General features: G+C 41.5%; 1 protein-coding gene across 1 annotated transcript; it reads right to left on the bottom strand.

Annotated features, from left to right (window-relative positions):
• Window positions 1–8,967: 8,967 nt before the first annotated feature.
• Window positions 8,968–15,223, bottom strand: ALG10 (ALG10 alpha-1,2-glucosyltransferase). The gene is made up of 3 exons (XM_005887441.3): window positions 14,915–15,223; window positions 13,437–13,634; window positions 8,968–11,773 (listed from the first exon to the last, which is right to left on the bottom strand). The coding sequence occupies exons 1-3, from the start codon at window positions 15,095–15,097 to the stop codon at window positions 10,718–10,720; spliced, it is 1,437 nt and encodes a 478-aa protein (XP_005887503.1). The 5' UTR covers window positions 15,098–15,223; the 3' UTR covers window positions 8,968–10,717.
• Window positions 15,224–16,430: the final 1,207 nt, after the last annotated feature.

Raw genomic sequence — 16,430 nt, 5'->3', positions numbered from 1 at the left:
GAGCACCCTGGCACTTCACATCTAGAGAGGAGCCCAACCATCACATCTAGAGAGCGGACCAACCTCCACAACTAGATAGTTCACCCACAGGAGCAACTAGTGAGGAGCACACCACCAAAACTACCGAGGGGCCCCCCATATATCACAACTGGAGTGGCGCCCCACCTTCACAAATAGAGTGGAGACCCCTGCCACAGCTAGACAGCAGCACCCGCACACTGAAACCTGAGAGGAAACCTTCAAAACAACTGGAGGGGAGCTCCCGACCAGCCCACACATCTCAATTGGAGAAAAAGTACCCTTGCACATCACAACTAGAGAGGAGCTCCCACACATATCATAACTAGAGAGCAGTTCCCCATCACAACTAGAGAGTAGCTCCCTGAATATTGCCACTAGAGAGGAGCACACCTGCAGACTTCAATTAGAAAGAAGTTGCTGCCACAGCTAGAGAGGAGCTCCCCACGCCACAACTAAAGAGGATGCCCCCGCCACAACTACAGAGTAGCTTCCCATACATCGCCAATGGAAAGGAGTGCACCTTCACGCTTCATCACACCTTCATCACAACCAGAGAGGAGTCCCCACCACCACAATTCAAGAGGGGCACTCTACCACAACTAGAAAGGAGCCCCCTACGACAACTAGAGAGGAACCCCTTGTCAGAACTAGAGAGGCGCCAGCAAACCACAACTAGAGAGGAGCCGACCCACCACAACCACACAGTTGGCCCCCACTGCAACTATAGAGGAGCCCTAGCAGCAACTAGATAGTAGCCACCTGCACATCGTTGCTAGAGAGGAGCCACCTCACCACAACTCGAGAGGAGGCCCCAGCACAACTTGACAGGAGCCCCAAGTCCCCTGCCACAACATGAGAGGAGCCCTGAGTCCCCTGCTGCAACTTGACAGGAGCCCTATGCCACCAGCCACAATGACAGAGGATCCCGCCACCAAAATTGGAGAGAATCCCCCCGCCACAAGTAGAGAGGAGCCCACTCACATTCCAACTAGAGAGAAGCCCTCTGCTCACCACAACTGGAGAGGAGAGCCCACCAAAAATAGAGAGGAGACATACATGGCAAGTTGAAAGGAGCCCCCACTGCAACAGGAGAGGAGCCCCACACACACAGCAACTAGAGAGGAGTCCCCACACACAACTAGAAGAGTCCCCTGCCACAACTAGAGAGAAGCCACCCACGGCAAATCAAGAGGGGCCGGCAACTCAAGAGGAGTCCCCACCACAACTAGAGAGGAGCCCCATTCCACCACAAGAGAGGGGCCCACACAAACATCACAACTAAAGAGGATCAGCGCCACCACAACTAGAGCGTTGACTGCCCACCACAACTAGAGTTGAGCCCCCAAAGCACCTAAAGACGAACCCGCACATCACAAATACAGAGAAGCCCTATGGCAACAACTAGAGTGTAGTCTCCCACCACAACTAGAGAGTAGCCCCTTGCCCATCACAGCTAGAGAGGAACCTCTGCAACAATTCCAAGGAGGCCCATCACAACTAAAGAGGAGCTCCTAGTTCAATGCAACTAGCGAGGAGCCCCCTACCACAACTAGAGAAGAGCTCCCCAGGGCCACAACTAGTGAGAAACACCCTGTATATGGCACTTAGAGCAGAGGCCCCCCCCCCCACCACAAGAAGAGATAAGCCTCCTGCCACACCTCACAAGGGCCCCTCCACCACAGCTAGAGAGGAGACCACACACCACAGCTAGAGAGTAGCCCCCTGAAACAACATGAGAGGAGACCCCTGTCGCAACTCGAGAGGAGCCTCCACCACAACTTGAGAGTAGACACCCACCACAACTAGAGAGGAACCCACCCACCACAACTAGAGAGTTGACCTTCCATGGCAATGAGAGGAACCCCCTGCCACAACTAGAGAGGAGCCTGTACGCCACATCTGCAGAAGAGCCTCCCCACCCCTTACACCGCAAGTATTGAGGAACATCCCTGCCCAATGCAACTATAGAGAAGCTCTCCTGCCACAACTAGAGAATTGACCACTCACCACAACTAGAGAGTAGCCCCATCCCCTTCGCAACTAGAGGGGAACCACTGCAACAACTCAAAGGAGGCCCACCACCACAACTAGAGAGGAGCTCCTAGTTCAATGCAACTAGAGATGAGCCCCCCTGATAAAGCTAGAGTGGAAACCCTGCCATAATTAGAGTGTCCCCTTGCTCATCGCAGCTAGAGAGGAACTACTGAAAAAACTTGAAGGAGTCACTCTACCACAACTAGAGAGGAACCCCTAGTATGATGCAACTGGAAAGGAAATTTCACTGCCACATTTCAGAGGTGCCCCCCGCCCAAACAACTAGAGAGTTGACTTTCCATTGCAACAAGAGAGGAGCCCCCACTACAACTAGAGAGGAGCCTGCACAGCACATCTGGAGAAGAGCCCCCATGCACACAGCAACTATTGAGGAATACCCATGCCCAACACAACTAGAGAGGAGCCCCCGACACAACTAGAGACTTGAGGCCCTGCCACAACTAGAGAGAAGCCTGCACATCGCAACTAGAGAGGAGCCTCCCCCTCCAACAACTAGGGTGGAGACAATCCCCCCCCCCCCCCCAACAACTAGAGAGGAGCCTGCACACTGCAACTTGAGAGGAGGCCTATGACGCGACTCCAGAGAAGCCCACAGCCACAATGAGAGAGGAGCCCACGTGCCAAAACTGGAGAATGTCACCCCGCCACAACTAGAAAGGAACCCCCTGGACATCGCACCTAGAGAGGATCACCTCTGCCGCAAACAGAGGAGCCTCCAGCCGCAACTTGAGTGGAGCCTCCCATCACAAATACACAGGAGCAACCTCAGCACAACTCGAGAGTAGAACCCAAGCCGCAACTAGAGAGTAGCCCCCATGAACATCGTTACTAGAGAGAAGCTCACCCACACGTCACAATTAGACAGAAGCCCCCTGCCACAACTAGAGAGGAGCCCTTCATACCACAACAAAAGAGAAGGCCCCCTCCCACAAATAGAGAGTAGCTTCCAGCACATTGCAAATGGGAAGGAGTGCCCCTGCACATCCCTACCAGAGAGGAACCCCTCACCACAATTCCAGAGGTGCCCCCCCCCCCACACTGCAACTAGAAGTTGCAGAGAAGAGCCCCCTCACAACAACTACTAGAGAGGAGCCTTCATACCACAACTAGAAAGGAACTTACCCACCACAACTAAGAGTTGACCCCCACACTAACAGGAGGAGCCCCATAGTGCAGCTAGAGTAACTACTTGCACATCGCAACTAGACAGGAACCACCCTGCACATCGCTGCTACAGAGGTGACAAGTTGTCTTGTCACCCCAAGACAACTCGAAAGGAGGCCCTACCGCAACTCAGGAGGAACCCCGAGTCCCTCCACAACTTGAGAGAAACCTCTAGTCCCCCACTGCAACTTGAGAGGAACCCCAAGACCCCTGCCGCAACTTGAGAGGAATCGGGAATCTGGCGCAACTTAAGCCCTTTGCTGTAACATGAGAGGAGACCCTGGCCACAAAGACAGAGGAGCTCCCCCGCAAGAGCTGGAGAGGATCACCCTATCATAACTAAAAAGGAGCTCCCAGGACACATCACACCTAGAAAGCAGTCACTGCCGCAAAAGGAGACGAGCCCACTGAAGTAACTTGAGAGGAGTGCAGTGAAAAGCCCACCTGGACACAGGTAGAAAGGAAGCCCCTGCACATCACAACTAGAGAGGAGCCCCCCAGCACTATTAGAGAGGAGCGCCCCCCCATCCCCCAACCACAAATAGAGATGAGCCGACAAACCGCAACTAGAGAGGACCAACCCCCCCCCCCCCCGAATGCAACTAGACAGGACTTCCCATACCACAACTAGAGGACCCCTCCAGGCACAGCACAAGTAGAGAGGAGCACCCCAGCACATCACATCTAGAGAGGAGCCTAACCGTCACATCTAGAGAGTTGAACAACTGCCACAACTAGAGAGGAGCCCCAGACACAATTAGACAGTAGCCACCTGCACATCATTACTGGAGAGGAGCCACCCCACTGCAACTCAAGAGGAACCCCGAGTTCTCTTCTGTAACTCAAGAGGAGCCCCCTGACACATCTAGGGAGGAGCGCACAACTAAAGAAAAGCAACTAAAGAAAAGCCCACCCAGACATTGCATGTAGAAAGAAGGCCCCTGCACACCACAACTAGAGAGAAGCTGCCCAACCACAAATAGAGATGAGCTGACAAACTGCAACTAGAGAGGAGCCCCCCCCCCCCGCCCCTTCCCTGTATACTGCAACTAGACAGGATTTCCCATGCCACAACTAGAGAGGACCCCCCCAGGCACAACACAACTAGAGAGAATTTGCTTTGTTTGACTCTTCTGCCCATAGGGATTCTCCAGGCAAGAATATTGGAATGGGTTGCCATGCCTTTCTTCAGGGGAACTTCCCAACCTAGGAATTGAACCAGGGTCCCCTGCTTTGTCGGTGGGATTCTTTACCAGCTGAGCCATCAGGGAAGTCCCAAACAGTACCCTAAATAACAGTAATCTCTAAAGTAGTAAATACAGTTTAAGTAAAACAACATAAAATATTCGTAATTGGTTGAAGTCTCTTCCCTTGAAAGTTTTGTAACAATCAAGAATTCTATTATAATTCAACAGTTGATAGTTACTTCTCTTATTTTAAATACACACTGATAGTTTTGAAATCACATCCTATTGTAAAAGCAACATATATTTTCAAGTAAATACATATATTAAACACAAAATAAAAAATTAAAACTAGGAAACTTAGGCAAAAAGGGTTAGAAGGTCTCATTTTCAACTATGTGATTTATTTCCTGAAGTTAGCTTATGGTTACATATCAAACTTCTAGGATATTCATTTCATTCCATACTAAAAAATTTCATTCAGCGTACATTTACACAATGTTTATTTTGTGACATATTCATGAAATTTATGGATACGTGACAGGGACTGAATTATTTTTGAAATAAGGGGCTACATAGATGTCAGGCACTGACTTAAGATAAGTGCTATTCTCAGTTGAAGGGAGGACCAAAGACTAAAAAACCTGCCTTATTGATTCCAAAACCACAAGCAAATACAGAATGCCTAACTCGCATGTTAAATGCTTCTTCTAGTCCATGCTTCCTAAATAGTATTTAAATTACCATAAAAAAATCTTTTTTGTATTATTTGCATGATGCTTTTTGTGTTCTTAATGAAATTCTAATTATTTTAAAAATAATAAATGTTCTCTAACCGAATGAACTTGAATTTATTTCTTTATAGAAATATTTTACTGCAAAGTGAGTCTAAAATAACAGTTCACTATTTAGAAGGTATAAATAAAAATTGAGTATTTCTTTTCTTCTACTTTCCTGGTTTTCAGACAATTATAAAGAAAAAAAAATGTCAAGCCCAGTGTCGTTTAAATTAAAACTGAAATACACTATATTAAGCTACTTATTAGAAATCAATTAAGTCACTTTTATTAAGGTACTTTATGACAGGCTATACAGTCAGCAAAAACAAGACCGGGAGCTGACTGTGGCTCAGATCATGAACTCCTTATTACCAAATTTAGAGTTAAATTGAAGAAAGTAGGGAAATCCACTAGACCATTCAGGTATGACCTAAATCAAATGCCTTATGACTACACAGGGGAAGTGAGAAATAGATTTAAGGGACTAGATCTGATAGACATTGTACCTGATGAACTATGGATGGAAGTTCATGACATTGTACAGGAGACAGGGATCAAGACCATCCCCATGGAAAAGAAATGCAAAAAAGCAAAATGGCTGTTTGAGGAAGGCTTACAAATAGCTGTGAAAAGAAGAGAAGTGAAAAGCAAAGGAGAAAAGGAAAGATATAAGCATCTGAATGCACAGTTGCAAAGAATAGCAAGGAGAGATAAGAAAGCCTTCTTCAGCGATCAATGCAAAGAAATAGAGGAAAACAACAGAATGCGAAAGACTAGAGATCTCTTCAAGAAAATTAGAGATACCAAGGGAACATTTCATGCAAAGATGGGCTCAATAAAGGACAGAAATGGCATGGACCTAACAGAAGCAAAAGATATTAAGAAGAGGTGGCAAGAATACACGAACTGTACAAAAAAGATCTTCACGACCCAGATAATCACGATGGTGTGATCACTCACCTAGAGCCAGACATCCTGGAATGTGAAGTCAAGTGGGCCTTAGAAAGCATCACTACGAACAAAGCTAGTGGAGGTGATGAAATTCCAGTTGAGCTATTTCAAATCCTGAAAGATGATGCTGTGAAAGTGCTGCACTCAATATGCCAGCAAATTTGGAAAACTCAGCAGTGGCCATAGGACTGGAAAAGGTCAGTTTTCATTCCAATCTCAAAGAAAGGCAATGCCAAAGAATGATCAAACTACCACACAATTGCACTCATCTCACACACTTCCCTGGTGGCTCAGACGGTAAAGTGTCTGCCTACAATGCGGGAGACCTGGGTTCAATCTCTGGGTCGGGAAGATCTCCTGGAGAAAGAAATGGCAACCCACTCCAGTATGCTTGCCTGGAAAATCCCATGGATGGAGGAGCCTGGTAGGCTATAGTCCATGGGGTCGCAGGGTCGGACATGACTGAGCGACTTCACTTTCACACAGTAGTAAAATAATGCTCAAAATTCTCCAAGCCAGGCTTCAGCAGTACGTGAACCGTGAACTTCCAGATGTTCAAGCTGGTTTTTGAAAAGGCAGAGGAACCAGAGATCAAATTGCCAACATCCACTGGATAATCGAAAAAGCAAGAGAGTTCCAGAAAAACATCTATTTCTGCTTTATCGACTATGGCAAAGCTTTTGACTGTGCGGATCACAATAAACTGTGGAAAATTCTTCAAGAGATGGGAATACCAGACCATCTGACCTGCCTCTTGAGGAACCTATATGCAGGTCAGGAAGCAACAGTTAGAACTGGACATGGAACAACAGACTAGTTCCAAATAGGAAAAGTCATGTCAAGGCTGTCTATTGGCACCCTGCTTATTTAACCTGTATGCAGAGTACACCATGAGAAACGCTGGGCTGGATGAAGCACAAGCTGGAATCAAGATTGCCAGGAGAAATATCAATAACCTCAGATATGCAAATGACACCACCCTTATGGCAGAAAGTGAAGAACTCAAAAGCCTCTTGATGAAAGTGAAAGTGGAGAGTGAAAAAGTTGGCTTAAAGCTCAATATTCAGAAAACAAAGATCATGGTATCCGGTCCCATCACTTCATGGGAAATAGATGAGGAAACAGTGTCAGACTTTATTTTTTTGGGGCTCCAAAATCACTGCAGATGGTGATTGCAGCCATGAAATTAAGACATTTACTCCTTGGAAGGAAAGTTATGACCAACCTAGATAGCATGTTAAAAAGCAGAGACATTACTTTGCCAACAAAGGTCCATCTAGTCAAGGCTGTAGTTTTCCCAGTGGTCGTGTATGGATGTGAGAGTTGGACTGTGAAGAAAGCTGAGCACCAAAGAATTGATGCTTTTGAACTGTGGTGTTGGAGAAGTCTCTTGACAGCCCCTTGGACCGCAAGGAGATCCAATCAGTCTTTTAAAGGAGATCAGTCCTGGGTGTTCATTGGAAGGACTGATGCTGAAGCTGAAACTCCAATACCTTGCCCACCTCATGCAAAGAGTGGACTCATTGGAAAAGACGCTGATGCTGGGAGGGATTGGGGGCAGGAGGAGAAGGGGATGACAGAGGATGAGATGGCCCCATGTCATCACCAATTCGATGCACATGAGTTTTGGTGAACGCCAGGAATTGGTGATGGACAGGGAGGCCTGACATGCTTCGATTCACGGGGTCACAAAGAGTTGGACATGACTGAGCGACTGAACTGAACTGATGACAGGCTAAGCACATTCCTGAAATAACTTTAATAAGAAGAGACCAGAAAGCTAATATAATTTCTCTTGCTGAAATGACATGGTATGCTTAAACTCAGGAATAAATATATCAATGTTTCCAAATAATTTAAATACAGAGATGCATTATAAAAGATTTCTAGGTATCCACTAAAAGAAAATTTAAATAATATGTGAGGAAACACAGGACATTGGCACTTAACTAATGATATATAAAAATAATACACTGTGTCTATAGAATTTCATATAAGGTAGAAAAAGTTCAAAAGATGTATTACCGGGCATAAAAAACTTATGAACCAAATCTTTTTATGATATTCTTTAAAATAATCCCACTTACAGACTTTAATAACAATAACTACAAGGTCCCAAAGGCTCGGTAGCTTACCAATACTTTTTAAAAAGTTTATTCTTTAATTGGAAGAAAATTGCTTTACAATGTTTTCTTGGTTTCTGCCAAATAATAATGCAATTCATCCATAATTATATACATATCACCTCCCTAAGAATTTTCTAATCAATAATCCAGTTAAGTTTGTATTTTAAAAAATGTCAAACATATATATTTCTTTGGTAACTCTTGAAAAATATTCAAAATACATAAAACTTCAGAATGTTCCTAAAAGCAATGCTTTAGAGTACCTTTTAATTCACAGCATTTCAAATGATCTCTTGAAACAGTGGGGAGTCTCCCCTTAAAATGAATTAGCACAATGATTTCCTTAACTGATGGGGTGGAATAATTTCTCCATTATTGCCAGACTATATTAGAGGAAAAAAGTTTTTTGTCTCAGAAATATGCCTAAAAGTAAAGTTAAAAAAAAAAAAAAAAAAAAAGCATTGCACAGATGGTATCAGATAAGAAATTTGTTTCCCTAAATTACATATTTTGGGGGGAATTTTGACTTCATATCTCCATTATAAAATAATAATTTGTTCAATGTGCTTTCTTGTCTAATTTGAAAAAAAAGAAGTGTCAGTAAAAATATTTGTCTCACAGTCTGTTATAACTAAAGAGTCAATCTACTTTGTAAGCACTGAATACAATACAAATTGGCCCCAAAGAGTGTGTACAACATAAGACTTTGTATTTATTACTCAGGGCTACACTTGTAATTTGTACTTGTGCACAATTTTATATTTGCAAATAAAGAGTATTTCCCAAATTCACTCCTTATTTGAAACTCAGAGAACCATAATCCAACACTGAAAACAGTTCACAGTTGAAAAATTTACAAATGTCAAACTGGATTAAAAAATGAATTCTATTCACAGTTCTAAGTTTACATATCAAAGTTAACATATCCAAATAATACTTCTCTGTAAGGGAATGACAACTCAAATGAATGTACTCCAAACAGTACACACAGAATCCAAAATTAATCCCCCTAAATCATACCCAAACATTTGTTACCTAATCTACAAAATAAGACTACATCAAATAATTTATAAACTTCCTTTAAATTCTAACTTTTGGGGGATACTGGGATCAAACACCAGCTATGTTTAGTTTTTATGTGACTTTGCAAGTCATTTGTTTTTAACCTCTCAGAAAAGATGTTATTTAAAATATCTTAGCAAAGAAATTATTTCCTACAAGTCTTATGAAGTTTATTGAAAAATCTCCTTTAGTAACTTTGATGGGTTAAAAAATGCTCCACAAAAAGTTAGAACTTAAAACCTGTAAATATGACCTTATATGGAAAGAGTCTTTGCAGATATAATTAAGTTAAAGATCTAGACATGCAATTATCCTGAATTAGGGTGGGCTTTAAATCCAGAGAGAAAGAATTGTCATTATAAGAGAAGGAAGACAGAGAGGAAGGCCATGTGAAGACAGAGGCAGATACTGGAGTAATCCATCTATAAACCAAGGAACACCATGGACTGGAGAAAGCAAGAGAAGGCATGGAATGGATTCTCTTTTGGAGCCTCCAAAAGCAGCTAACACTGGTGACATGTTAATTTTAGGCATCTAGCCTCCAGATCTGTGAAAGATTTTTAAGCCACCAAATTAGTGGTAATCTGTTATGACCACCATAGGAAACTAATACAGTAACGTATTTCAGAAAGAAAACCCAATTTGAAAGGTATTATCATCAACACAATTTATCTTTGGCCATCATATGCTTCATATTAGGAACAGTGAAAGGACATCATCATTTCTAGATTTTTAACAAAAATCCACAACTTGATTCCTAGATAAACACAGAAGAGCCTCTATTTTACAATATTTACTTATCTATGTGAATCTATTTTACTTATGATTAAAATTATATTTACTAAAATGTTAAGCAACTTTTCAATCAACAATGTTACCTAATTGCAAATATTTTTAAAGACTTTGCTAATTTTTCTGAAGAGAATTAATAAATAAGTTTTAGTACTATAAAGCATGCTCAGTTTTCTTAAACCTGTATATAAAAAGCTTCTAAGCTTTTTGAGTGGCAAACAGTGTTAAAGAAATATGATAGCTATACATAATTTTATTTTTCCCATTATTATTCAAGCTTATAGAGCAAGTCTTAAATTTTCTTCAGTTCTTTACCATTTAACTTTCTCAGGTTTATATATATACATATATATAAACATATATATATATACACATACATATATAGGTATATGTGTGTGTATTTAAAATACATATTTTAAATATGCATTTTAAAATACATATTTCAGATAGTTAAAACAAAAAATCTGATGTGATCTGAGATCACCATAGTGTCTAAAAGAAATTCCAAAATTTCTACTTAGTTTTCATTATAGAAATAGTCTAAATAATAAGTCTATTTTTAGAGTTCAAGATATCCCTGATATTACCACATGAACCTCTGAATGTCTTGACTATTAGGCCATTGAAAAGTCTTGTTCAGAAAGATATAAAAGGTTAGGAAGTTCACAATTGCATAGCAACCCAGCTCACAAACAAGTCTGGATGTGGGTGGCAGAGGTATATTAAGCCTATAAATAACATAGGGTAAAATGAAGTAACGAAATTCTAGCAGCTTCTGAGGTACTGTCACAGTAAATAAACATATGAAAAACATTAAATTCCAGAAAATTGACTTTGATTTTAATGAGTCAGCAATACTCCAACCAGCAAATATATAGACTGGAACTAACAAATATTTCACAATTTCATATCTTTGAAAAACTCTTTTCCACACGTAGAATGTATAGTGTCTATTATCTGCTAGCAGGTATTTATGAGCATAAGTAAATTTCCAAACTAAAAATATGGATACTAAAGTTATCACAAAAAACTGAATTCTCCGTTTCCAAACTAAGCAAAGAAAAGCCCTGATTTTGTTAAGAGACAGCAGGTGAGGAAAGGAAAAAAAGAGAGTAAAAGAGAAAAAATAGAACAGCTGAGGAAAGTGTAGACAGGCTTCATGACTACTCCGGTCACCAATAACAATTCCACCATTAACTGCCACAAAAGCACAGAATAGAAACATGAGAAGAATGTACGGCCAAGTCAAAAGTAAAAGCATACTCAAGTTCTTAAAGGACATGGAATAAGCCAAAAGAAACTGAAGAATCTTCCTGAATTCTGAAAATGGTCCTTTAATAGGGGTAGGCCTCTCTTCTTTCTTCTTCTGTAGCTCAGTTTTCCAAGCTTCAGTTAACTTTTGTGCAATGACATTTCCTGCACAGAAGATAGCCCAGATGATATTTGTTTGACGAAACATGAAGCCACAAAATCCAAGCAAGGCTGAAGTTTTATGATTTCCATAAAGACACATCAAGTAGGCAAAAAGAGTAAAAAACATGGATCCTGCTTCTGTATAATAAAGGAAGTTAAAAAAATAGAGTGTGGGAAATATTGCTAATGTTAATGTTGACAAGATCCTCTGGATACATGAGGAAGCCTATGAAAAGAGAAAACACAGTTCACAATAAAACCAATAGGCTATTTCTGCAGAGCTAAGGGAGAGATTTACTAAGAAAAAAAAAACAAACCAAAACTGCCTGAGTTTTACATAAATAAAATTATTCAATATTAATTTTATTCCTGGCTTTGGAAAAATACAGTATATATTTATGAGGGAACTTTCTGATACTTTTTAGTTACACCTAGCAATTTGGAAGCCAATAAAACAATACATATGTGTGTCAAAGCTTCTACTGCCTATTAGACTGAATCACTCAACAAATAGTTAAGGAGTTACTGTGTGAAGACTATGAACTCAATTCTATGGAGAAGATGGAGATGAATGGGACACAGTGCAAGTGGTTCCATTTCAGTGAGCCTTCCATAAGCATTCACTTGGCCACCATCACCAATTTCTAGTGCAGTCTCAAAACTCTGCACCAGAGAGAATTTAAATACGTATATAACATTTATACCACCACACATAATGATCTTACTATTCTGTGATGAAATTACAGGGATTTTCCTGAAAATAGTGGGGCTCATCTAAAGTTAAACATCTTCTTTTGGCCTGATAATCTATTTCAGAATTTGAAAGTACTCTTATTTCCTTAAATTCTATCTTCCAGTTATTCTAAATCACCAAGCCAGATCATGCCATTCCATTCATTAAAATTAAGGGCTGTCCTTCACCTACTAGGTAAAGTTTAGAATACTTTCCATGACATAAAAAGGATATTCATGACTTCTCTCCTACCTACTTCTATAGCCTCACATCCCTGTACTTTGTAATCTTATAGTTACAAATAGCAATTTCCAGTATCTTGTTGCTCCATGTCTTTCTACAATTGCTTATGCTATTTCTGTCAGAATTCATTCCTATTCTACAGCCCTATCTGTCATCAAGATTCAGATCAGGTATGATCTTCCTGATGTGTGAAGTCTTACTCAATGCAACCAACAGCTTTCCTTCCCAGTCAGGCTGCAACAAGTTCTCTTCTGCTCCTTCTCTGTATTCTTGTAGTGTTTTATAGCTATTGTTATCCCACAATTTACACTACTGAAATCATTTAAGTTAAACCCATTATAGTTAATATTTACTGATTCCTTACTATTACATCTGGGAACATTTTAGTAACTTTCCATTTATTAAGCTCTTTTATGCTTCAGGATAGTCCTGTGAGGTTGAGTCTATATTTTCCCCATTTAACAAATGAAAACATGGAGTCACTAAGGGGCAACCTGCCCAAAGTAACACAATTAATAAGTGGATAAAATTCAAAACCACGTAATTCACGTCCAGGGTCTGCATTCTTAAATCATAAAAAACTGCCCAGGTAACATCTGTTCCCCCTAATGAAGACATAAGTTTTATAAGAAAAAGACTGCTTCACTTACCTCTGTAGTCTCTGTGCTTAACACACAGAATAAGCTCAATAGATATTTACTGAACTGACTTAATTCATGAAAATTTATATATTTTATAATAAATTAGTTTTTCAAATATTTAAACACAAACATCTAAAATGGGGGCAGAAGACTTGCTTTAACTTTACAAAATATATACAAATATTGTTAAAAATATTTTCCACCAAGTTTCATAAAATAAATTCACCATAATTGTGGACCTGCCTGTACATAAACTTATTCTGGAAACAAACCTTGTGTCTGGGTTGCACTTTGCGGAGAAGCAAGTATAGTAAATAGAAGTTGCCAACACTGAAGAGAAGGTTAACAAATCGGAGCATTCCAATGGAGCAGACAACATGTTCTGACCATCCAAAGATCCAACTGGCAGGTTTGACCACTCCAACTGACAGCAGGTATAAGCCAGGTAATGTAGTAATCATGGGGTCCCACTTAAAAACAAAAGGTCAACAACGAAGCAAAAGCAAGAAACATTATACTGATAAGACTGATACAGAAATGTCATCTTTACTAACAATCAGGCATCTCTGGGAAGTTATCCTATGACAGTTAAATGAGTCCTTTTAACATCAGGGCAAATCAGACACTTCCTCTAAAGAAGTCTTCCTTATTGTCTTTGGTATTTGCTTTCTGACTGTTAAAGTATCAGCAACCAGTAGTCAACAACTTAAACTCAGTTTCCAAGACATACTCTTTGGAGGGCCTGTCTTTTGGTGATTAAATTGTAAACGCTACAGTTTTAAAAAGCCTGGAAATACCTGCTGGAACTCTGATGGGTATGGAGAGAAAAATAAAGAGATTAAAGCACAGGATCCATAATGACAGCTACAATATACTGAGCCAGTACTCTATTTAATCCTGTAACAAGCCCTGTAATAGATACTGTTTTACCATCATTTTCAGATGAGTAATCAGAAACTCAGAAAATTTCCAAGCCACATGAATAGTAAACATTAGTACCAAGTTTTAAAACCAGGTTTTTCTATAACTATAAACTATATTTAACCATACTCTACAATGCCTTCTCCCAAAGGATTTTTATATCCATATCTGCATATGCTGCTGCTGTTGTTTAGGCACCAAGTCCTGTCTGACTATTTGTGACCCCACAGACAGTAGCCTGGCAGGCTACTCTGCCCATGGGATTTCTTCCCAGGTAAAAATCCTAGCCTGGGTTGCCATTTCCAAATGCGTATTCAAACACTTCACTGGTTGACAGTTGATCCAGTTTACAGAAGGTTGTTAAAAACATCAAGGGTGGAACTAACATAACTTGTCACTTCTTAGTGGCTGAAGCTACCCCCGCCCCCTCCTATCCCACTCTCAAAATACACAGTGAGATGCTTAACAGGTGACCGAATGTGAATTTTTTTTTATTTCCTAGGAACAATCCAACGCCTCTAATTCTGGAATTGGCAAAGAAAAACTAGGATAGCTTTCATTAGTTGTCAAAAAAAAAAAAAAAAAAAAAAAAAAATAACTTAATTCCCCATTAGTTAATCTCCCCGAGGATTTCTTGCTAGGAGACAAATCTGCCATTTATGCACTCATTTAGCAAATATTTTACAGATCTCAGAGGAACAAAAAATTACCCAGTTCCTTTCCTGTTTGGAGTGAAGGGAGCTAAGGATAAAGACGGGGGAAATTAGCGCTGGGGCCAGATCTTCCCTTTCTAGCCAGTGTGAGCGTGCAGACAGGTTGGGGACCCCACCTGCGAGAGAGAGAAATGGCCCTCACAGTAGCGCTGCGCCTGCGGCAGGTGGAAGATCTCGTCCATGTAGGGCTCTCGCAGGGCCCGGCTGAAAGCAGAGAAAAGGAGGCAGGACACTAAAAAGGTACAGCTCAGGGCAGCCGAGAAATAGTAACCCTCCAGCTGAGCCATTCCTGCCCCCATAGCCAAGAACCTAGGCCCAGAAAATCTGTGCAGAAGTCTCAAGTCCGCAAAACCGAGTTTGACACTCGGGATCGAAATGGGCGCGCAAAGCGGGACTCGCCGGAGGGATCTGAGCACAGCCGGAAGACAAAGGATGCCGGGAGAGCGCGGACGCGGAGCTTCCGGGAGGGTCGGGTTCACTGTTTCCTGAGTGACGAATTTAGGTAACGGACAGGACTCTTACTCTGTCAATCACGTTGCACAGGGCGCACTGAGTGGTCAGAGCGGCCGGAAGAGGCCGACCGCGGCGATCTGAGGGCCTCTGACTTGAGCAGTTTGATGGTTTGAAATGAAAATAGTTGCTTTTCCTGAAGGTCTTTGTCGGCCTTTTTCCTGCTGTTTCCACCTCTTACCATCAGGAGGCGGCATTTCTCCATGTTTGCAATCCCCAAACTAAAAATTTGTACATTTCTCCCGCCCTGGTTATTTTTGTTTTCTCTCAAGTGATCTGAATTACTAAAACGTTCAGGTCCAAGGCATTTGATTTCGTCAACTTTGGAGGATGGGAGGAGGAGCTTTGGTTGTGAAAGGAAAGATGGAGACATTCACATTTAAAATTTGAAGGTCCAAAGAGCGCCTTCACTATTGAGCGAATTTAGTACTAAGTAATTTTTCAAAATGTGAATATTCTGAACAAGGATTAATTTATATCAGCATTCACAGTGCATTCAGGCAAATTGCAGTACGCTATGGGAGTTGGGGAAACTGTTTTAGAAATTGGGGCGTTTTAGTTGAAAGGAAAGCGTCTCTGTGCCTGAAAGTTTGATGGTTAGCATCTCTGCAGAAGCATAATGTTTTCTTACCAAATAACAAGCATGCACATCTTAATGGGTGATATCAGATCAGATCAGTCGCTCAGTCGTGTCCAACTCTTTTCGACCCCATGAATCGCAGCACGCCAGGCCTCCCTGTCCATCACCAACTCCCGGAGTTCACTCAGACTCACGTCCATCGAGTCAGTGATGCCATCCAGCCATCTCATCCTCTGTCGTCCCCTTCTCCTCCTGCCCCCAATCCCTCCCAGCATCAGAGTCTTTTCCAATGAGTCAACTCTTCGCATGAGGTGGCCAAAGTACTGGAGTTTCAGCTTTAGCATCATTCCTTCCAAAGAAGTCCCAGGGCTGATCTCCTTCAGAATGGACTGGTTGGATCTCCTTGCAGTCCAAGGGACTCTCAAGAGTCTTCTCCAACACCACAGTTCAAAAGCATCAATTCTTTGGCGCTCAGCCTTCTTCACAGTTCATATTGTATATTGAGTGCATATTGCATATTGCCTTGCATATTGAGTGCAGCA

Source organism: Bos mutus, chromosome 5, assembly GCF_027580195.1.
Source record: "Bos mutus isolate GX-2022 chromosome 5, NWIPB_WYAK_1.1, whole genome shotgun sequence".
NCBI lineage: Eukaryota > Metazoa > Chordata > Mammalia > Artiodactyla > Bovidae > Bos > Bos mutus.
This window is presented reverse-complemented; position numbering and strand designations above follow the sequence as displayed.